The sequence below is a fragment of the Xyrauchen texanus genome, chromosome 49 (genome assembly GCF_025860055.1).
Source record: "Xyrauchen texanus isolate HMW12.3.18 chromosome 49, RBS_HiC_50CHRs, whole genome shotgun sequence".
Taxonomy (NCBI): Eukaryota; Metazoa; Chordata; class Actinopteri; order Cypriniformes; family Catostomidae; genus Xyrauchen; species Xyrauchen texanus.
In genome coordinates, this window is record NC_068324.1 from 14066191 (window position 1) to 14089287 (window position 23097).

General features: G+C 38.4%; 2 protein-coding genes across 2 annotated transcripts; one reads left to right on the forward strand and one right to left on the reverse strand.

The window, feature by feature from the left end:
- Positions 1-1771: 1771 nt before the first annotated feature.
- On the reverse strand, positions 1772-14670 carry LOC127640279 (trichohyalin-like). The gene is made up of 22 exons (XM_052122731.1): positions 14651-14670; positions 13966-14147; positions 13761-13822; positions 13278-13554; positions 13042-13139; positions 12762-12894; positions 12536-12661; positions 12268-12393; positions 12046-12150; positions 11754-11942; positions 6888-7117; positions 6521-6788; positions 6190-6321; positions 6018-6091; positions 5475-5559; positions 5282-5375; positions 4770-4852; positions 4591-4695; positions 4461-4501; positions 3360-3426; positions 3015-3189; positions 1772-2001 (listed from the first exon to the last, which is right to left on the reverse strand). The coding sequence occupies exons 2-22, from the start codon at positions 14134-14136 to the stop codon at positions 1772-1774; spliced, it is 2871 nt and encodes a 956-aa protein (XP_051978691.1). The 5' UTR covers positions 14137-14147; positions 14651-14670.
- A 2631-nt stretch (positions 14671-17301) lies between these two features.
- LOC127640615 (electron transfer flavoprotein beta subunit lysine methyltransferase-like) lies at positions 17302-20974 on the forward strand. The gene is made up of 3 exons (XM_052123271.1): positions 17302-17688; positions 17838-17968; positions 19375-20974. Exons 1-3 carry the CDS (start codon positions 17417-17419, stop codon positions 19722-19724), a joined length of 753 nt encoding a protein of 250 aa, XP_051979231.1. The 5' UTR covers positions 17302-17416; the 3' UTR covers positions 19725-20974.
- Positions 20975-23097: the final 2123 nt, after the last annotated feature.

The following is a 23097-nucleotide window of genomic DNA, read 5'->3' on the forward strand; positions in this document are numbered from 1 at the left end:
GTCTGGAATAAGCCTGTTTGACCTTCCAGGCGATGCATGCCGATGTCACTCATTTACCCCCATACTGGACTTCATTGTCATGCTGGTGTGAAAATCACAGTGGTATAATCTACTATCCTGCTAAAGTTATATCACTAAATTACTGTATATCATTGATGATTGAATATTTCACCTTTTTTTGGCAGAGACATTCATACTCTGGAAACAGTGTGACTGGCAATGTTCTTATTGGCCCAGAGGCCCCAGAGCGATGGATTCACTGAATAGACATGTGTAGCATGAGTCAAGTGGAAACTGCATGATGGCATGTTATTCAACCAGAATAGTAAATGAAAAGCTGACATGACCCCAAATCTGGACAGATAACTACGTCAGAAAATGTATTGTTTATTGCTGGTTTAGAAACTTTAAACAATATAAAAAATTACTTCAGCCTCTTGCCTAGGGATAGTTCACCCAAAAATTGAAATTCTCTCATCATTTTCTCACCCTCATGCCATCACAGATGTGGGTGGCCGTGGCTCAGGTGGTAGAGCGGGTTGTCAACTAATCACAGGGTTGGTGGTTTGATTCCCGGCCCACATGCCGAAGTGTCCTTGGGCAAGATACTGAACCCCAAGTTGCTCCCAATGGAAGGCTAGAGCCTTGCATGGCAGCTCTGCCGTCATTGGTGAGTGAATCTGTGTGTGAATGGGTGAATGAGCTTTAGTTTAAAGCACTCTAAGGTTAAAAAGGTGCTATAAGTGCAGACCATTTACCATTTTACAATGAAAGTGAATGGGTGCCAACCTTTTGAAGCTCCAAAACTCACATAAGTAAGCATAAAAGTAATCCAAATGACTCCAGTGGTTAAATCAATGTCTTCTGAAGCGATATGATAGGTGTGGGTGAGAAACTGATCCCTTTAGCATTCTTCTCCTTGTGTTTTTGGTGATTCACATTCTTCATGCATACTGCCCCCTACTGGGCAAGGAAAAGAATTTCAAGCAAAAAAGGACTTACAGTATCTATTGATCTGTTTCTTTCCCACACCTATCATATCACTTCTGAAAATATGGATTATAACACTGTAGTCATATGGATTACTTTTATGATGCCTTTATGTGCTTTTTGGACTGTCAATTTTGGAACTCATTCACTTGTGTTGTATGGACCCACAGAGCTGAAATATTCTTCAAAAAATTATAATTTGTGTTCTGCAGAAGAAAGAAAGTCATACATATCAGGCATGGCATGAGGGTGAATAAATGATGAGAGAATTTTCATTTTTAGACGAACTATCGCTTTAAGCAAACCCCCCAGAAATCTTAATCCATAAGAATGCACTATGAAATGAGTTAGATATTGAGTTTTGTGTTTTTTCACCAGTTTACCTCATAAAATTGTAATTTCGTTTTTTTTTTTTTGTCTCAGAACATCCACTCGCATAGAACAGAAAGGTAAACTGTTAATGACATTGTGAATAATTCTATTGAACAAGAAAATAAAAATCAGTATTTATGGAAAAAGTGATTATTATTATGATTATAATGTCATTTGATTTGTTAGTTTTTCTTGTAAAAATCTTTCTAAGTTGTCACAAGCACTTTATCGAATGTGGCTAAAGAACAAAACTGAATATTCAGAAATGTATTACGCTTATTTAGTTCAACTTCAGCATCTTATCATTTATACACTGTATAGGATTGCTTACTGTATGATTCATATCGAACACATCTACATTTAACATTCATTACAGTGTACAATGTCTCTTCACAATGGGATATTATCGTTATTCCAGCAGCATTCTAGACTCTTCCGCATCCTCCTCATCTGAGTCACAAACCTCAATCTGCCTTGCATGGAATGTTCCATCATTAGAGTCCGGGGGGGATTTTCCCTGCTGGTTCCTCTCTTGCAGCAAATTTTGTAAATGGGGCACACAGGTTGTGAATGTTTTCTCACCACTAGGCTGTGCTCTTGCTCTCAAAGTTTGTTTCCGGCGATGAGATATTACATTGGCTGCAAGAGATGCAAGATAGAAAGGAACAAAATCTGCATTACATTCCAATTTAACATTTTGAAAAACAACAATTAAGCCCCACATTAAATTTACAACCTGAACAATCAAATTCGCCCCCAACAAATTGTCCCCTGATTATGAAATATAATTGGACTTGTCACACTTTTCACCTTCAAGCAGATTTCTATTTCTTTCTTTTAGATTTTCCATTTTCTCACTCACTGTTGACATCTGCCAGGGAAGCAAGAAACGTATTTAATTGTTTCTCCAGAAAACAATATGACTGCATTGGAGGTTACCAATTTAAATAACGTCATACCACAGCACTTAAGATATAGTGCAAGTCCACTGGAATGTGCTGAACCCATGAAACTTGACAGCATTTATATAGGTCTCTGATGTGTTTTATCCCTGCCTCTGACCAGATCCTCAGCTATCTAAAGCTGCTTATGTGCCCCACTATCCCAGAATGCCCTTTGATTAAGATATAATGTGAGATTAGGACACTCCAATTAGAATATGTGAATTGATTTTTAGTGTCCTGTGCTTTTGTAAAGCACTCTTGAGAGCACATTCTTGCATATAAAAAAGTTAGACAGTGTGGCGCAGAAAGAACAAAACTCAAGTGTCTTGAGTCATGTTTTGTTGTGTCTAAAAAGTGTCTCAAAATGCAACGGCCATGATGAGAGACACTGAAAAAAACAAGCGGTCGCGATAGTCAAAAACGTCTGTCTGCACAATTAAAAACAGCACAGATGGATGCTAGAACGCATCCAGTGTGAACGACCCCTGAGAAATTGCAGATTCTATTCTATTGATTATTATTTCAATTTCTGATTTAAATAATTCCAAAATTCTAGAATCCGACAGAATAGTTTTAAGAAAACTATTTGCATTTAATTTCACTATCTTTAGTAATCAAGTTGAGTGTGGCTTACTGGCTTATTAATAAAACAGATTTTCAGTAGATTGTCACCATTGTCATCATTATTACTTGCCTGGGCAATCTTACTGTGGGTCTTCAGGTTGTTTAGCTGTTTCTTCTCCTCCCCTCTCTCAGACCTCTTTTCGTGTCCTGGAGAGACTATGGTCTGAAATAAAGACTCCTTTGCTGCCCCCTGCTGGAGATCTTGCTCCTGTTCCAGCTTCTGTGATTTTCTTCCCTGACTTTCAACAGCATTCTGGTTCTAAGCATGTTGTACAGTTGTTATTTTATTGTTATTGCAAGAAAAAATATTAAGAGCTAGGCATAATGTGTACAGCTTAAGCATTAGAAGACATCATGGTTTATATAATAAAAAACAATCAACTAAATCTTCAAGAACTCTATATTAAATATTATAGAAAACACCCTCACCATTGTACTTTTAGCATTTGGGACCTCATTCTCGAACAAGCCAGGTCTTTTTGGGAGCACTGGAGACCTTTTATATACATATATCTTACATTATCACATATTTTGTCAAATGGCAATAAAATTTCAGTCAATGAGAAATGTGACAGTGGGAGATTCCAGAGGTGTAACCCCACCCTTTATATATATATATATATATATATATATATATATATATATATATATATATATATATATATATATATATATATATATTACTGTGACAGACAAGTAAAGCATTGATTAGACAATACAGACAAAAGTGGCTTTAGTCAATATATACATTTATTATTTGTTTCCATATTATTGAACATAAGCCTATCATTGGTCTACAGTCCACAATAATCCATTTCGCAATTCAATTTGTCGGTCTTTCAGAACTAGATTTATTGTAAAGGGTGTTTCAAAGAAACCAGTCTGTGCTTACTGAAATTTGAATCACTCCCCCAGTGGCCAAATCTGGAAGTGTTGTTGATCCTTTTCCAAGTGAAATTTCCACAGGGTGGTGCCAAAAGCGAGTTGTATTTTTGATTTTATTTTGAATGACGTAATACAGTATGCATATTTTACTAACCTAACCAAAAACTTAACCCTAAGCTGTGACATTTATGCAACCTCATTGTTTATGTAAACACTATTACTTCCTCGTTTCCACAGGACCAGAAGAACCTGTGTCTCGAAGATTGCTCACTCAACTTGAGTAGTGCCACAGGGAAAGGTCAAGACTTTTCAAATTGAAGCAAAAAATGTCTGATGGAGGATGGCACCAATCATTAATTCAGAAGAAATAAGTCAATATCAGGGTACATCAACATTCAGAAGCAGCATGTTGATTTCCAGTGTGATCATGTAAAGTAGTCAGTACGTTTGACCATCCATCTTAGCGACTAACTGATGTTTGCACAGATTTCAGTAAGGAAAAGGAGAAGGTGGAGGGAAAGTGTTGGGGGCATCTCTGGAATTTTCGCACTGTCATAATTCTTATCTGAGCAGGAGGGGAAATAAAACCAACCTTGGAGAGGATGGTCATAAACTCAAATATAAAATGTATAATGTATGACTGACCTATCTCCATGCTGCTCTCTCTCTTTGAACAGACTTTTCAGCTGCAGCACAGAGAGGAAATGTCAACAAGCATTGACAGGATGTATCTTGACAATATCATGACAATCTACTATGTTCTACTGTGTGGTACCTGCTCAGTGATCAGCCTCCTCTGTTGGTTAGGATCTACAAGCGCCGAACCAATAGGTCTCTGTTTTGTGGTCTCTGGTGGTGGCGATACTTTTCCTGTTTTAACCTATGGAAAGACTGTTTCTTTGTAGAAGCTATGCAAATCTCAATTCATTCAGCACACTAACACACAGTCACTACCTGCTGGGGAGGTCTAATATGATGCAATTTTTGTAAGGCGTAGTCCCTTTCTTGCTCTAGCTGTTCAGCTCTCCTTCTGCTTTCTGTAACCACACAAAAACTAACCTTTTAGCATTAGTTTTAGGCCACAAATACACTACAGAAGTACAAAAACATATACGTGAATGCTTTTGCAAAGTGTGGCCCTGTTGTACATACATAAAATATGTTTTTGCATTACTGTTGTGGTAAGAAATCTCAATCCTCAAGAGGGTGATAGAGTTACCCTTAAATGTCTGCGCCAATAATTTGGTTGTGTTTTTATTCAGATAGCTAGCTAGCTATAAGCATGGCAACAGTTTAAGTAACTTTAACTACCTTCTTCAGCAAGAAGCTTGCATAGCTAGAAGTCTTTTGAGTACACATATTTGCGAAGAGTGTTCAGTTTTTCAGGCTTTGAAAAATCATTGTTCAGGCAAAGTTTGTTCCTAAATTTATCCCTCATCCAATGAGAACAGGATATAAGGAGATACCTTTCAGCATGGCCTTCAGTGACTCAATGTCCTGAGGACTGCAGTCACTAGTGACCACTTCCTCTCCTGCTTGCAGGTCTTTATTTCCAAGAAGCTGCTCAAGGTAAGGGACAAAACATTTTTGAAGCCTCATCAGGATTTTTTAATAACCTGCACTGCCTGCATCATAGAGAAGCTATTTATGTTGAAGTACCTCATGTTCTTGAGAAGATATCTGGATCTGAGCCACTGCTTTATTTGTCTCTCGCTGTATCTCCTGGTTCTTCAGATCTTGCGCCCTGTAGTGGCATTACAAATGGAATGAGTTTTAAAATAACAGATGACAACACAGATTTTATTGCAGCAGTTAAATTGTGAGATGATCTCCCAAAACATGAATTAAAGAAGCAATAGTTGCCGTTCACATGGAAATCGTTTTTGCACCCATATGCACCGTTATCTTATTGTTTTTCTATGTAAACATGTGGCAGACGGACATCTTCAGCTACTGCGCAGCATCTCTTTTTTTTTTAGCACAGTAATGCATTCAGGCTAGACAGCCCCTGAGAAGCTTCTGATAAGAAGCTAATTTGTCATTGATACTGAAGCATACCAGTGTCACATGGCAGATACCATGAGAAAATGGCATTTATTGTGTTGAAGGACTGCCAGGAATCTCACATTTTGAGATCATAAATAAGTCACATAGTCCTTTCGGCACATAGTTATTCCTGCCCTACCAGTCACATGGACATACTTTTCTTTAAGTTCCTGTTCTCTCTCTGCCAGTATCTGCTCCAGTCTTTGTACCTCATTGCATTTCTCTGAAGCCTGCATGACATGAAAGAGTCAATTCACAATTATGACATCTCGGTGTCTAGCATTAACCAACCAGGTTAGGCAATTATTTTCGGGTTTGCATGCCCCACCTTGCTGCGAGCGGACTGCAGTTCCTGTTGCTGTTCCTCCAGCTGGGTATCTCTGATCTTCAGCATGTCCCACACCCTCTGCAGCTCTGCTTTCACCTGCACCAACTCTCCATCCATCTCTTCAAGAGACACCTTGGGAAGACATTATCTTAGTGAAATATTGGGCAGAAACAAGTGCACTGTGTAATATTCCTATTGAAAAGACCATATTAGTTAGTGCTGGATTGGTGTAAATCTAGTTGGTTGAACAGTACAGCACATTTGCAACAATGTGTTTTTTAAAAGGCCATCATATTATATATGAAAACCTTTCAGAATGAAATGTTGTTACTTTGTCATTCTCCTGCTGTTGTTTCTTGAGTTTCTCAAGTTCCGCCTGTGTCGAGGTCAACGTCATCGCCACATCCAACCATCTCTCATTCCAGTGAGCTGTCACTTTCATTAACTGCCCCTTCTCCTGCTCAAAATCTGCCCCCATACGCTGTAGCTCCTCCTCCTTGTTGTTATTCTCCGCCTCCATGACTTGTACTCTTTTCTCCAGGTCTTCACATTTCGCCTGCAGATTCTGATTCTCCTGTTCCAGACTGTCCTGTAATTCTCTTGATATATGAAAAGCCCATTACGCCAAAATCAAAACCAGACACAAAATGTACAATCAATAACGATATTCATTTCCAAGCAGCACTTAGACGTCTCACCTATTTTGGTAGCATCTCACTTTTAGCTCTTTATTCTCATCTTGATTTCCATCATCAAAGACCTTTCTCAGTGCCTCCTTCTCTCCAATCAACTGCAAGCGCTCATTTTCCAGTGCCGTGATCTGATTGGTTTGAATCAGTTTCTCTGCTTCAAGCTCATATAGTTGGTTTAGGGTCACCTGTAACCTCTCAGTAGCTTTGTTCAGATCAGACGACAGTTTTTCGTTCAACTAAGAGTGCAAAGCAATAAAGATGTTATAGTAGCACTTAAAACAGTATAGATTAAAAAGTCAATAAAGGATGACAATCAAAAAAAAAGGTTTGTGTTAGTCCACATCAGACTGATCATACAGTGAATTAGGCAACAGTAAGTCAAACTTTTTACTGCTGGAATCGGTCTTTGCTTGGTAAAATTCGAATCACTGCCCCCAGTGGCCAAAGTGAAAATGTTGTTGAATACAGTATATGGGCGTGAGTGAGCTTTGTTTTCCGGGTGTAATATTCACAGAGTGGTGCCAAAAGCAAGTTGTGCTTTTAGTTGTAAAACATTTAATACAGTTAATAAGAAAGCATATTTTCTAAACTAAATCCTCTAAATGCTCTAATCTAACCCCCAACCCTAAACCTAACCCACAGTGGAGTAAAACAGTTTTATCATTGTTTATATTAACTTGATTACTTCCTGGTTTCCACAAAGTCTGAACTAGTGTCTTGAAGGTTGCTCGCACAACACGCTATGAGTAGATAGAGGCAGGGTCGGTGCTAGTTATAGGGAGAGTAGGCAATTGCCTGGGGCAGTGGTTCTCAAACCCGTCCAGGAGGCCCCCAACATTACACATGTTAGATGTCTCCTTAATCAAACACACCTGATTCAACTCATCAGCTTGTTATTACTTAAATCGGGGGTGTCAGAAAAGAAGGACATACAAAATGTGCGGTAGATGGGGGCATACAGGTCTGGGTTGAGAACCATATCAGTCAGACCCCCTGGAAGGATTTCTATACGCTCAGGGAGAAATTATCACTGTCATAAGGTGGTCCATAAAACTATGGTTAAGCTCAGAAAAACATACCAACATACTTTCACATTAGAATATGTGACAAGATGGATTCTGTCCATCAGCAGGGAGTTGTGTAACCAATCTCTGAAACTCTTAAAAATCTTACCAATTTTAATTGGTAGATAACGCTTTGTGCTCCGCCTCCTTCTCGCATAACATCGGCCATATATATGGCGGGACACAGCACAATCTCATCAGAATATTTGACTGAATGATAAAGAGGATACTCCCATGTAGCGAAGATTCAGTAGCATGGCCAGCTTAAGCCTGGTTTATACTTTGGAAGAAACCAAACTTTTTTCTAACGAACTAACGAACCCTTGGCAAACAAAGCTGGCCACTAAGTGCGGCATCGTTGTAAATTTAGTTGGTTAAAGCTGGGTGATGTCACAGTGTTTAACATATGTTCCAGCCATAAGTAAAGCGAATAATGCAGGTTTTTCTTTCCGTGGACTGCTGCTTTTAGCGCTTCTTTGTTTTATAAAACTTGTCACGGCCCCTTCCACTTTTAAAAATATCTCTCTACTCATTCGTTGTGGCCGTGATATCTTTGTAGATTTTGTGCTGCAAACCCTGTAAAAAAGTATATTTCAGCCCAATCTTTGAGAGACAGGCTTCAAAGTTTTCCATTTTAAAGACATCAACCTATGTAACAGCTCCTCAGCTGGCATGCATGATTGTAAATAAAAACCACACCCATGATTAGTTTTAACCAATCATCAATGCTCTTTGACCAGCTGAATTCTCTTAGGTCAAGAATTTCAGAGATGTGCACAAACAGGAGAAATATCACCAAACGAACACATTGGCAGAACAAAAAACGTCTGCATTTCCTCATCATTTATAGGTAAACAAAGCAAAGCCTGTTCTAATAAATTAACCTTTACGCGGCATTTCATTCTGTCCTTTCAGGGAATCATGTTTACAGTTATAACATAATCGTACCATTTCAAGTTGGTAATTTCAATGTTGCATCACTTTAGCAGATGCAAGGGGAATGTATACCATCTCAATGCTACTGATTAACACGCACAACAATGCCTACTAGCCAATGGGGAGGTTAAAGACACCTACTCCTCTCCATATCATAATAAGAAGAAAAGAGTAAAATTATGAATGGATAGATATGCAGTACATGGCAAACCGGTTTGTGTAGTGCAGCATCAGAGGATGCTTCAAATCACTGACATGTGTGAATATGTATATAAGGCACTAGACAAATGGGTCTAGTTTTGACCTGTGAAGAGAGAGAGGTGGCAAAAGTACTAGGGGAAGCCCAACCTACAGCTAGGCAAATTTCTTCAAGGGAATAACCATTAGAACATGCCATTGAAGCTGCTATGCCACATGTGGTGTGAGCTTTAACCCCAATAGGGCGCTGTATGCCCTGCCAGTTGTATGCAAGCACAATTGCATCTTAGATACAATGTAAACGTTGTTTGAAGACTGCAAAACCTTTAAAGTGAGCTGTGACGCAGATCCGACAGTCTCATTTGCCTTGTACGATCAACATATGCACTCATTGCGCTTTCGGGACACAGTGTGTGCAGCCTCTCCGCTTTATCCGAAGCAAACGGAGGAGGGGAGAAAGCCTGAAGGGCAATCCCCTGTGCCCTGAAGGGAGTGGTCAAAATTTTTGGCACATAGCCTTTCTTGAGTTTGAGAATGGCTTTGGACAAGCCCGGTACAAACCCTAAGCAGGAGTAGTTGACCGACAGCGCTTGAAGGTCCCCTACACAATTCACTGAAGCCAAAGCGAGAAGCACGTACATCATAAGCTCAGTTAATACATGTATTCCACAAATATAACTCTGCTCTAAACATCATGTTTTCATTTATATTAAATGCAAGTATGATTAAGTAAACTGTGCGCTGGTTTTTAGCATGTTCTTTTTTTTGTGATTTATTATCTTTCAGTAATTAAACTGACATAATGATTGATGTCGTCATAAAATCAAAGGCTCTCCCCTCAAAATCCAAAGTGTTCAAAAGAGACGACCAGGTGCAACAGTGATGTGTCTCGCTTATCTACTTGTGATCGGATCAGCCAAAAGGCATCCTAATACCAGATGTACACAGGGCCTCACTCAGGGACAATTAGTCATGTAATTGATATACCCCATCTGCTATCAGTTGTGTAGTCATACCTGTCAACACTCCCGTTTTTCCCGGGAGTCTCCAGTATTTCACACCAATCTCCCGTCCCCCTCCCGTTTTGTTATTTCTCCCGGGAAACTCCCTTAATTTGTATGGTCCAAACCTCGTTATATGAATAATCACATCAATATATTATTCTTTAAATTGTATTATTATTATAAAATTTACGTTACTCAGCACAATAAATCAAAACAGTTAGCCTGCCTCTGCCAGAGTTCCACGTCATGGCCGCCAAGCCAGAGTTCCAAGTCATTGCCACCAAGCCAGAGTTCCAAGTCATGGCCACCAATCCAGAGTTCCACGTCATGGCCGCCAAGCCAGAGTTCCACGTCATGGCCGCCATGCCAGAGTTCCACATCATGGCAGCCAAGCCAGAGTTCCAAGTCATTGCCACCAAGCCAGAGTTCCAAGTCATGCCCACCAAGCCAGAGTTCCACGTCATGGCCGCCAAGCCAGAGTTCCACGTCATGGCCGCCAAGCCAGAGTTCCACGTCATGGCAGCCAAGCCAGAGTTCCACGTCATGGCCGCCAAGCCAGAGTTCCAAGTCATGGCCACCAAGCCATAGACCCACGTCATGGCCACCAAGGCAGAGTTCCACCTCATGGCCGCCAAGCCAGAGATCCACGTCATGGCCGCCAAGCCAGAGTTCCACGTCATGGCCACCAAGCCAGTGTTTCACATCATGGCCGCCAAGCCAGGGTTCCAAGTCATGGCCGCCATGCCATAGTTCCAAGTCATGGCCACCAAGCCAGAGTTCCACGTCATGGCTGTCAAGCCAGAGTTCCAAGTCATGGCCACCAAGCCAGTGTTCCACATCATGCCTGCCATGCCAGAGTCCCATGTCACGGTCGCTGAGCTTATGCCACCTTCTGTCCCGGATCCTCAGTGTTCTCCATGCCATGTCACAGCTGCGCCTGAGCCTGCTCCATGCCATGTCACAGCCACGCAACACAGGGTTGTATGTGTTTTTGTGTTCATTTCTTTTACTTTGATACATTTGTTCCATGCCATGTTTATTCCTGTTTCCTTGTCATGTGATCTTGTCACATGTTTCCCATGTTCTTATGTCTTGTCTCCAATGGTTCATTGTCTCATTGGGTTTCATTGGGTCTTGTTATCTTGTTTAGAGTCCTAAGTGTTCATTGGTTTTCATTGTCATGTGTTCTCCCTAGTCCAAGTATTTAACACTCATGTTTCCCATTGTCCATAGTCGAGTATTGTTTGTGTAATGTTGGTTCCATGGTCAAGTCAAGTCATGTTTATGTTTTGTTTAATAGTCAAGGCAAGTCATGTCAAGTTTAGTTTAGTCAAGTCTAGTTCATGTTTATGTTTTGTGTTCATTTTTGGATTCATGTTTTGGAATACACCTTGTTAATAAACTGCTCTTGGGATCATCGCACTTCATAATCGTCTCTTCGTTTACCTTGTTGTCAGCAAACGTTACATTCACATATTGTATACATTATATATATATATATATATATATATATATATATATATATATATGTTTAAAAACAACTTAAACATATTTAACATTTACATACATATATTGGTTTTCAATGCTTTTCATATTTCTAGGGGATAGAAAACAATATGGAAATTACCATTGGCCCTATATTTATGTATTTGGAAAAGGTAATCTCTGACCTCTTTAATGGAAAGCAGCTCCTCCTTCAATAATATTGTGTCCATCTTCTGTCTGTTGGTCTGGCTCTTAGCTTGTGACAGCTCAGAATGAAGCTCATACACCTGCTCATTGAAACCCTGTTTGCCTTTCTGCTCTCTTTGCAACTGCAGTTCCAAAGCCTGGACTCTTTGATGCAATTCAACTTTCTCCTTTAGAGAAAAACCACAAACAGAACAGTCACTTTGTTTATTTTATGCCATGGATCATGGTGTCACATGGTGTTTGGTCTTTCAAATATGGCATATGTCAGACCTGGATAAGATGGTCCTTGTCCATTAAAGCTGCAGATAGCTTGGCCTTCAGGTCATCCAGACTGTCTTCCAGTCTTCGCATCTTAGTGGACAACAGGTCTCTTTCCTGAGGTAAGAAAACAATAGCTTGAAATACAAAATCTTTAAAAAAGAACAAGTAAGTGTTGGGTGTAACTATTTAAAATAAGAGAGTATACAGTAGCACATTTCTTATCGCTCTTACCAACTCCATTTGTCCCAGATGGCTACGGGACTCAGTTACCTGGTCTTCAAGCTCTATCTGGATCTGTTCAGAGCTGCTCAGTCTTTGTGTAAGCACCTCAGCTTGGTTCAGAGCCTCCTGCTGACCCTGTGTTGTGGTTAAAATGTTTGCAAACTTTTCAGATGGCTAATCCAAGTGCCATATCTGTCCAATTTAATGTTACTGTAATCACAATAAGTCTTCATTCTTAAATAAGCACTGATTTGTTCCTTTTGAAATAGTGGTTAACCTCTTTAGAAGAGTGGAGCTGTCTCAGAACATCATCTTTCTCATATTTCAGGTCATCGGCTCTTTCCTCAGCATCTCTGAGAGCTTCTCTCAGCTTCTTTAGCTCTTCTTCAGCATGCTTCTGTCCCTTAGACAGATGGAATCATACAAAGCCATAAGTGTAATTATAAACTCTGTCTGTTATTTGACTTTTTTGGGTGGGGTTTGTTTTACACATGGAGTTCAACCTGTCTGAGGCTGTCATCTTTTGTAACAGGTAGAGTCCTGCTGAGAGGGTTTTTTAGGTTTGGTGAGGCAGGGGAGGTCCTTCTCTCCAGGTTTGACCTCATCATTAAAATATCCATCTCTAGCTGCAGAATCCTTCAATAATGTACAGGAGAATAATAATCAATAGAGCGCAACAGTGCCCTCAAGTTTCACAAGGAAATTGGAACACCCACTACACGACAAGCCCACTCCAAATAACCCCCAAAGAGGATAGCAGGGGGCCAACACTGGGAAACTCACTTGTCCTGCAGCTCTCCGTGACGGCGGCTTTCCTCAAACCGACTCAGCTCTGCAGCTTCCTTGTCTTGTTCAAGGGCACTAACTGCTTCAGACAGCTGCTGTGGGGGAAGGAATCAAAAGGGATGAGGGTTCCTTGAACAAAACAGTACCCTCAATTAAGTCAACACAAAAGCCAGAATAATCCAGAGTAAAAAACTAAACCAATAGTCAAAGGTGCAGAAAGCCATAAACTATACCTTCTGTTTGAGTTCCATAATGTGCGAGACGCTCTGGCTTTGCTGAAGCTGGTTTTCCCTGGATTTTCGAAGGTCTGTCTGACTGTCCAGGTGAACTTTGGCCTCACAGAGTTTCTGGACGAGCTCTGCCCTCCTCGTGGTGCTTTCCTCCAGGGCAGCCCTGAGCCCAAGCTCCTCGGTAGATGTGTGTGACCGTGGAGCCCCTTCTGGAGCTAGACGGGATGCAGATGACCATTTCGACATGCCCAAAAAATCCCTGTGTTTCTGCACACACTGGCTGCCAAGAGAGTGATTCAGAAAGAGCACTAAGCATTCAGTGGCATTAGCAAAGTAATAGTTCATCCAAAAATGAAAAAATCTGTCGCACTTTGTGTTTTACAGAAGAAAGTCAGATTAGATGGTGATGAGTTGATGATTTTTGTGTGAATATTCTCTTAAATGTAACATAAAATATATAAATCTTGTATTTGGTTCAGAACCAACCTGGAACTGATTTTTGGTTGAAAAGACGATCCAGATAACCCCAAACAACTCCATGCTGATGTCTTCTAAATGGATGGAGGAGGTCAGATTTATAAATGTAACAAATAATGAAATGATGAAAAGTCATACTGTCATTACTTGTACAACAACGTTTAACTCAATGTACTTATTTCTTTAAGTAAAGCTTGTTCCACTTTGCACATACCTGAGCTTTTAAAAGAGACCTACTATCCCAAAAGTCCAGATCTGAGAGCGCAAGGGGACTTAGGGATCTAAGAGTGTGTCGGAAAGACCTGCAGTCCAGGTCTGAATCCCAACCTTGGTCATCTATGTTTTCTAAGGGTGAAAGACTTCTCTGTACTTTCCACTTGGCCATATCCAAAAGAGCTTTGAAAAGACAGTGGAGCAGCTTAGTCTCTCTTTGACATTAACGGATGGAAACAGCCCTACCCTACTAAATCATTTCACACTATCCAGTAAATTCTAACCCATCTTGTCAGATTGACACAACAACATCCAAACAGTCTCTTGTGTTTCTTAAGTAGCATTTGAAACAATAAAGCAATCTTAAGTTTCCTAGTGTTTGCTCCTTCATATTCATAACATGTGCATTTAAGAATGAAGTTAAGAATTGATATTGTTTAAGCACTATTCATAGAGAATAGTGGTCGACCCACATGTGCATTTTTTTATTTGTTTGCTAATTTCGAAAGAGCATGGTAGCAGATATATTGCCAACATACACATAATGCAATAGCAAAATGTCCAAATATCATAATATATCTGTCTATTAGACACGGAAACCTTTGACACTTTGGCATATATATATATATGTCACCAGTGCACCCCCCCTCCCCCCCATACATAATCATCAATACTGCACTACATACCTGTAACCTTGGTTATCGTTGTTCACTCTTATTTCTTCTCTGCTTCAGTGCTTAATACACACTCAACAGTTTGCATGCAGCTTCCTTACTGAGCAGGCAGTGCTGTTTAAAGTAAAGCCCTAGCAGCAGGTATCTATGGTGACCGTCATATACAGGACGCAGAGAGTGTCTGTCCAGCCCACCTATTCAGTGAATAATCATTTTGTGAGCTCATGACACTATTTCTGGAAGGCATGATTATAATGATGAAGATTCAACATGTACTCGCCAGAACTGTGTCGCTGCTCCCTTCTTAAAGGGTTCTTGCTGGTGTTAGGCTGAAGACTTTCTATAACAATGGCATAAGTTGTTCCATAACAAACATCAATCACTCTAATGAGTTCAGGGCACTTGTGTGTTTCTACATGACTGTTGAGGAAATTGTATTTTTTAGATTTATCAGAAAGAATGAACTGAAAATGCAAATACAACTTAAATTGAAAACAGTACTGTAAACCCTAAGTTGCCATTACTGAAAAAAAAATTTTGGAGTCATAACTCAAATATCTTTGTTCGTTGAACTTAAAAATCTAGAATTTTTTTAAGTGCTAAAGGAACAGTTCACCCAAAAATGAAAATTCTCTCATCATTTACTCACCCTCATGCCACACCAGATGTGTATGACTTTCTTTCTTCTGCAGAACACAAGCAAAAGAAGAATATTTCAGCTCTGTTGGTCCTCACAATGCAAGTGAAAGGTGACCAGAACTTTGAAGCTCCAAAAAGCACATAAAGGCAGCATAAAGGTAATCCATCAGAATCTAGTAGTTAAATCTGTCTTCAGAAGCGATATAACAGGTTTGGGTGAAAGAAACAGATCAATGTTTAAGTCCTTTTGTACTGTAAATCTACACTTTCACTTCCACATTCAGCCCCCTGGTTGGGGCTGTTAAAGGTGGAAATTGATAGTAAAATAATTTTTAACTTAAATATTTCAAACTTAAATATTGAACTGATTCTCACCCTCACCCATTATATATCTTCTGAAGATATAGATTTAACCACTGGAGTCATTTGGATTACCTTTATGCTGCCTTTATGTCATTTTCAATGCATTTCAGTGGAGAATTACATTTATTTAAAGATTGATCTAGAAATCGTTTATAATCGTTTTTATTTAAGATGTGTGCTTCTATGAAATTTGAAAATGCAAATGCAATTAACAGTATTAATATTATTGCAGATTTATGTCTCATAGAAATTTATATTTCACAGTAAAGAATTGATTTTGGGTTAGAATGCAGTTAAATAAAATAAAATCTGTAAAATATATATTAACACCTAAATATGGGCTGTTCAAACATTCTGACAGTACTCCAAAACTGATATTGTTTCTCTCCCATCAGGCTCTTAATTACTGATTTAACTTTTTTTCTGCATTACAACTGAACATATTTACAGAGGAAAACGTATAGCTTCATCCTTAATTCATAGGGCTACTGTCATGTTCACTGTTGTCTTTTTGTTTTTGTGCTTTTATGTTGAAGTTTAGTTTAGTTCCTGTTTCCTGTTTGGTTTTTGTAGTCCTTTGTAGTTTCTTTTTATGATTGGTTTTCCCCTGATTGTTCCTCCTTCTCTGATTGTTTCCCCAGGTGTCCCTCATTCCCTTGTTTGTTCCTTTCTGTATTTAAACCCTGGTTGATTGTTCAGTCTCTGTCGGTCGTTGTTTGATGAATGTTGATGTTTTGCGCCGTTGCCTGTCTTCCCATTTGTTCATCCAGTTCCGTGTACCCTCGATGTTTTTCTGATTTAGTTTTGTTTTCCCCATGTGGAGGTTTTCATTTGTTCCTGTTTGTTTTGTGTTCACTTTAATTTATAATAAACCGCATTTTGATCCCACACCTTGTTTGCCCTCGTCTGCATCTTAACAGATACAGGCTTTAAAGCTGTTTTGTGAAATTCTCTTTTGTAGTTGCTCTTATGAAAATGTACCATAGGTGTTTAGTGTTTCCCATGTGCAACAGAAAATTGTGGTGCCTAATAAACAAGTAGAGCAACTGTGTGACCTCCAACAAAATTAAAATGCACTGGCAGAAAAAGAAAAAAAAAAAACAGAATATAGCTGCAGTCTAGAGCCCTGGGTACATTTAAACTTACCATGGCATGGTACTGAAGAATTATTACCACTTATATATATGGTTGGTAATTACATGATACACCAAAGTACACTATACTACGACTCTGGTATATTTCTTAACACATGTATGCAGTATAACTTGTAAAACGTATCCTGTCCAAATAACATGGTAATGCCACGTTACTTTTTGGTTAGTGACTATAATTATAAAAAAAAAATTTTTATATTTTTGTGGAAATTTCTTAAGTAATTCAATCATTTGCTATAATATCAAATAAAATATTTTTCATATATAATTTTTTTTTGTTAAAACTATGAAACAAACAGTGACACAAATATTACATTTGAACATTATACATTTATTTTAAATGAGATATACATTTTTTTTTTTTTTAAACAGACAATATTATTTTCATCCTCTCCGACAATTGTATTTTGCCAATGATCCATTTATTTGAGATAGAGTTTGAGACTTTTAAAACGTCTGCTCTGTGACGTCACACACTTTCCCAGGAACTCTGCGCATGCGTGACAGACATGTGGTAGCAGAGTAAATATTGACGGGAAAAGCACATTAGAGGTGAGAGATCACTTCAGGACGAATTTGAACTCGTTTACCGCCTTCTATCGACATATATAGACGATTAGCAATGTGTTTACGCGTTCGGGACGCTTATAATGTGTTTCAAAGCGCAATGACTTGTTTGATGCGTCGATACGTGAGCAGCAGCGCATCAGAGGATCACCTGAAGAACTTCATTATAGATAACACAGAGATAGTGAGCAGTCAAAGTTTAACTCCAGAGATTTCTTTAAGACTATTTACACCAAACTGCCGGTTTTGGACCGACAAACCTGAATTATGGCCTTTCCCTGACCCCTACTGGGCAATATATTGGCCGGGTGGACAGGCACTGACTAGGTAAATCTTTAGGGATAATGAAAGCTATGGTAATCATATTGCACACACATACACTAAGGCTACTAACTCTAGGATACTTTGTCTACTTGCATATTTGGTTATTCTGCCATTAATTTCATGATGCATTTTTAAACGAACTGTTTACTCAGGTATCTCTTAAACAACCCTGAGGTGTCTACAGGCAGAAAAGTGCTGGATCTCGGTTGTGGCTGTGGAGCGTCAGCCATAGCTGCCAAACTTAGTGGAGCTTCTCATGTGCTGGCCAGTGACATTGATCCAAGTGAGATTTCTGTTCCTGCGTCTCTTACAATTAACTCATACAGTATCCACCTTTTCACATTGTGTGATTTTTGTAATCATCTCACAGGTTTTAAATGTATGAATGTTTATGTGGACAAGACACCAGGGACACTCAGTGCTGCTTTTAAAAATCTGTCTTCTTGCAGAGTATGATATAAATCATTTGAGTATATCAAATGATATACTGTTGACATTTTTATTTATTTTTTTTCAGGTAATTTTGGAGATTTTCTGTTTATGCATTAGGATTTTATAGACCAATAGACTTACCATCATTTCACTGGCACGAACAGTATAAAGATGTATAAAGCTCCTAGATCACATCTGATTTTCCACAACTCATGTTGTCTGGAGTTCTTTGTATACTGAATGTCCTTGGACAGATTTTTTAATCAATGTTTTGTATGTAGAATGATCCAAAAAATCTTTAAACTGTAGTATAGCTCATTGAGGCTGATTATGGACTTACAGTATCTTCAATGTCATTCCCATTAAAAATCTAACTTTTCAAAATCAAAATTGACCCAGTTTGAATTCGTTCCAAATTACGATAAAAAATCCTTTAGGAATTGTTTTGACTAGGCTTATGACTTGGATTTCTAGTTAAGTTCCAGCTAAATTCTCTAGGTAGGAGTAGGATAGTCTACTTCTAAAAATAAATGGACTATTTTCATTTTAATGGAATACTTTTGAAAATGAAAATGATCTAATCATTTACTCACCCTCATTCTGTCACAGATGTGTATGACTTTCTTTTTTCTGCAGAACACATATGAAGATTTTTAGAAGAAGATTTTTTTGGTCCTCACAATGCAAGTCAACAAGGTCCAAAACGTTGAAGCTCAAAAGAGCATATGAGGTAAGTGTAAAAGTAATCCATATGACTCCAGTGGTTAAATCCATGTCTTCACGGTGGGTGAGAAACAGATCAATACTAAAGTCCTTTTTTATTTTAAAATCTCCCTGCCCAGTAGGGGTCTATATGCACAAAGAATGTGAACTCTTAGGGGAGAAGACCACTTAGTAGGGCTGTTTAAAAGTGGAGAATTATAGTAAAAAAAAAGGACTTAGGTATTAATCTGTTTGTCTCCAACACCTATAATATCGCTTCTTAAGACATGGATTAAACCTCTGGAGTCGTATGGATTACTTTTGTTCTGCTTTTTGAGCTTCAAAGTTTTGGACCCTGTTGACTTGCATTGTGAGGACCTACAGAGCTGAGATATTCTTCCAAAAAATTTTTGTTTGTGTTCAGCAGAAGAAAGTCATACACATCTGGGATGGCATGAGGGTGAGTAAATGATGAGATAATTTTCATTTTTGGTTGAACCATCCCTTTAAGAAAAAACTAAAAGATGTATTGCTTTTATGCTTTTGTTATTGCAGTTGCTATAGTTGCCACAAAATTGAACTGTGATTTAAACAACTTGGAGCATCTACCCTGTGTGACAGAAAACATGATTGGTTCAAAGCCTGAAGACTGGGACCTCATCCTTCTAGGAGACATGTTCTATGATGAAGCTCTGGCTGATAGTCTGCATAAGTGGCTTAACACATGCATTGTCACACATGGAACACAAGTACTTATTGGTGACCCTGGAAGGGCTCAATTTGAAAGCCATGGCATCAGAAGACTATTACATCAACTGGCTCATTTTGAGTTACCTGACTCGGTCAAAGAGGAAAATTATGGACTAACAAGTAGCACAGTGTGGTGCTACAACCCTGACCTCTGACAGCTAATGTATTTAAATGGTAAAAGTTAAAACGGGTAAATTAAACTACACTATAGTTCTAAGAATATGCAAATGTTCAACAATTATTGCTTTTTTATTTGTACCTATTTTAATAGTATTTCCAGTTTTGAAGCTACAAAAATCACACAAGTCAGCAGAAAAGTATTCCATAAGACTCCAGTGGTTAAATCAAAATGTTCAGAAGAGTTATTATTTGTGTGTTTGTGTGAGTGAGTGAGTGAGTTTGAGAAACAGATTACTTTCACAGTCTTCTCCTTGTGTTTTTGGTGATACACATTTTTCAAGTATATTGCTCCATACTGGGCTGGGACAAAAATTGACTTAAATATAGATTTTTTTTTCTCTCCCACATCTATCATATCACTTCTGAAAATATAGATTCATTTTGGATTCCTTATATGATGCCTTTATGTGCTTTTTGGAGCATCACATTTTTGCCACCCTTTCAGTTGTCTGGACCTACAGATCTGAAATATTCTTCTAAAAATCATAATTTGTGTTCTTCAGAAGAAAGAAAGTCATACACCTGAGATGTCATGAGTGTGAGTAAATAATGAGAATTAGTATTTTTGGGTGAACTATCCCTTTAAATTTTGTACTGCAGTTTGTAAACATTTACAATAAAAACAGTGAAGACTAAATTACATTGTAGAAATGCATCTGATTTGTTATACATTTGAGCAAGACATAAGCATGTAAGTCTTTTTATATCAGAATACACTCCATGACACTTGTTGGATCTGGGCAGTTTCGTCGCATATTGACGCGCCGGGTACACCTTTGGCGTCATTTTTCGACGCGCAGGGCAGTCCCATAGACTTCCATGTATCTCCGCGAACCGGAGCGTGCAGCGTTCAAATGTCACGTCTCGGGTAAGCTCACGCCGCGAACGGGTGGACAGTCGAGACAGCGATCAATAACAATCAAAAGGAATAGGCTGCAATGGCCCTCCAACTGTTTTGTGATGTTTAAAACCCCGGAGACGTCACGTTGTACATATCTCCGAACCGGAGCGCGCAGCGTTGAAATGTCACGTCTCGGGTAAGCTCACGCCGCGAACGGGTCGAAAGTACGCTACAATGGCCCTCCAACCGGTTTTTTATGTTTCCAAACCGGACGCGTCGTAAAACGACGCCAAAGGTACACCCGGCGCGTCAATAAGCGACGCCAAGGGGTCCTGCCCGAGCGTCCGTATGTGACGAGTTGGGGTGTGAAAATGTGTTGGCCAACAAGGTTTTGGAGCGCCTCCTGTCCTGGCAGATTCCCCACAACAGCAATTGAAGCACAGTCGAGTCAAAGATTTCTTTTGGAGACACGAAGTTCTGATTCCAAAAATATACTTTTATTACAGAGTAACAAAGCCAATACAGTCCATGGAACATCTAAAATTACACTTCAGAATCATGCATTTTTTAAACCGTTTTGTTCCCCCTTATCTCTTTGAGTGATGCCCTCTTCATCCGATGAAGTCATCTTATGCCTCCCTTCTAGATGCTCATCCTGACACAATGTTGGCAAAAGCATAACTATTTTATTTTATATGTATAAAACACACTATAATCACTTCATTGGGTTATATATTGATTAAATATCATTTCTTTCTGCATTAATTTGATTGTTTTATTAAAGGATTTATCTTATTACAGTCGTTGGTTACACACATTGTTATAAAATAGAGAGTTGTATGTCCGCACACATACATGGTTCATAGCACTAATTAACACACATATATCATCTGCCTTTTTTGGACACCAGCCCTGCTCTTATTACATCTCCAAACACATCTCCTTTAGAGTCATACAGAGTTAAACAAAAAGAGGCTGTAATTCTGCCTAGTGAACCAAGCTGCCTTTTTCCATTGATATGCACCTTGATTATTAAACTGAGTAAATCAATAAATGAATGATTACATATCTAACATATTGAATAACATTCACAATGCTTTACACCATCATTTTTATATCATTGCATATTGCATACATATTAATTAAATGATCAAAATGTATTAACTGAAAGATTGAATACAAATATTCCAAAATATTTCACCCAAAAATGAAAATGTCCACATCATTTAATCATAATCATGCCATCCCAAGTGTGTATGAAATTCTTTCTTCTACAAAACACATTTGAAGACAAATATCTCAGCGATGGGATGGTTTACAGTTAAAAAGTACTGCAATATTGATTTTTTTGGCAAAAATATCGGCTATTGACTGGGAACAGCGGGAACTTGGAACTTTAAAGGTCTTTCAAAATAAAAGTCCTGCTGAAAAAGAGCTCTATTCAACCGGATGCATGAAATTGAAGGCTTTATGACAGAAAAATATTACTACTGTATAGGCGTTTAATATTCAAAGTAATCACAATAATATTCATAATAACAATAACATAATATTAAATTGTTATATTATTATCTGTAAGCAATATAGCAATATAGGCAAGTGTAGTCTACTGAATATCAGCATGTTGTGATTTAGCCATGGATAATCAGATCATTTAATTTAATGTTGTCATTACTGTATTAATGTTGAAATATTATTATTGGCTCTATATTATTTGATAATTATAATTTTGTTTTCATTTGATTAAAGCTGTACAGCATGTATTTGATTAAACACAATTTCATCAGCCAATTAACAAGGACAATCGCATCTATGTGAGCTTCTGCAGTTAATCCAGGATGGACTTCAAAGACATTAGTCATTAATCTTACAGTTCATACAAAATCTTTGTTTTTAACACTGGTCCTTAACACTTACTTAGTTTAATAATTTTGATTTTAAAAACCATGACTTGCACTATACATAAGTAATATTGATATTATATTCATGATGTTAGCCAGAGGGGAACTGGCCCCCACAGTGAGCCTGGTTTCTCCATTAACCAAAATATTATGGAGTTTTGTGTTCCTTGCCACAGTTGCCTTCAGCTTGCTCTCTGGGGTTATAAATACAATTATTTAATTACTTATTTTTAAACACAAATCAATAGTATTTTATCAAACTACACAATGATGACTAAGACATTATAGATATTGCAGTTTTATCTTCTGTTAATGCCTGATCTTCTGTAAAGCTGCTTTAAAACGATCTGTGTTGCGAAAGGTGCTATACAAATAAAAATGACTTGACTTGGTAGTCAGCATCTTTACTTGCTGAGCTACCCAGGCCCCTCTTTTTATTTTTTACAATTTTATTAATAATAATAAAGAAAATAGGTTTAATTGTTAACAAATGTTTAAAAGGGTTAAGAACATGATGTTGTGCATTTTAAATTCTGTACATGCGTTAAACACTAGGAAGTGTAATCAAGCTTAAAATCATGATCATACCTAGAGACTGCAATGGCA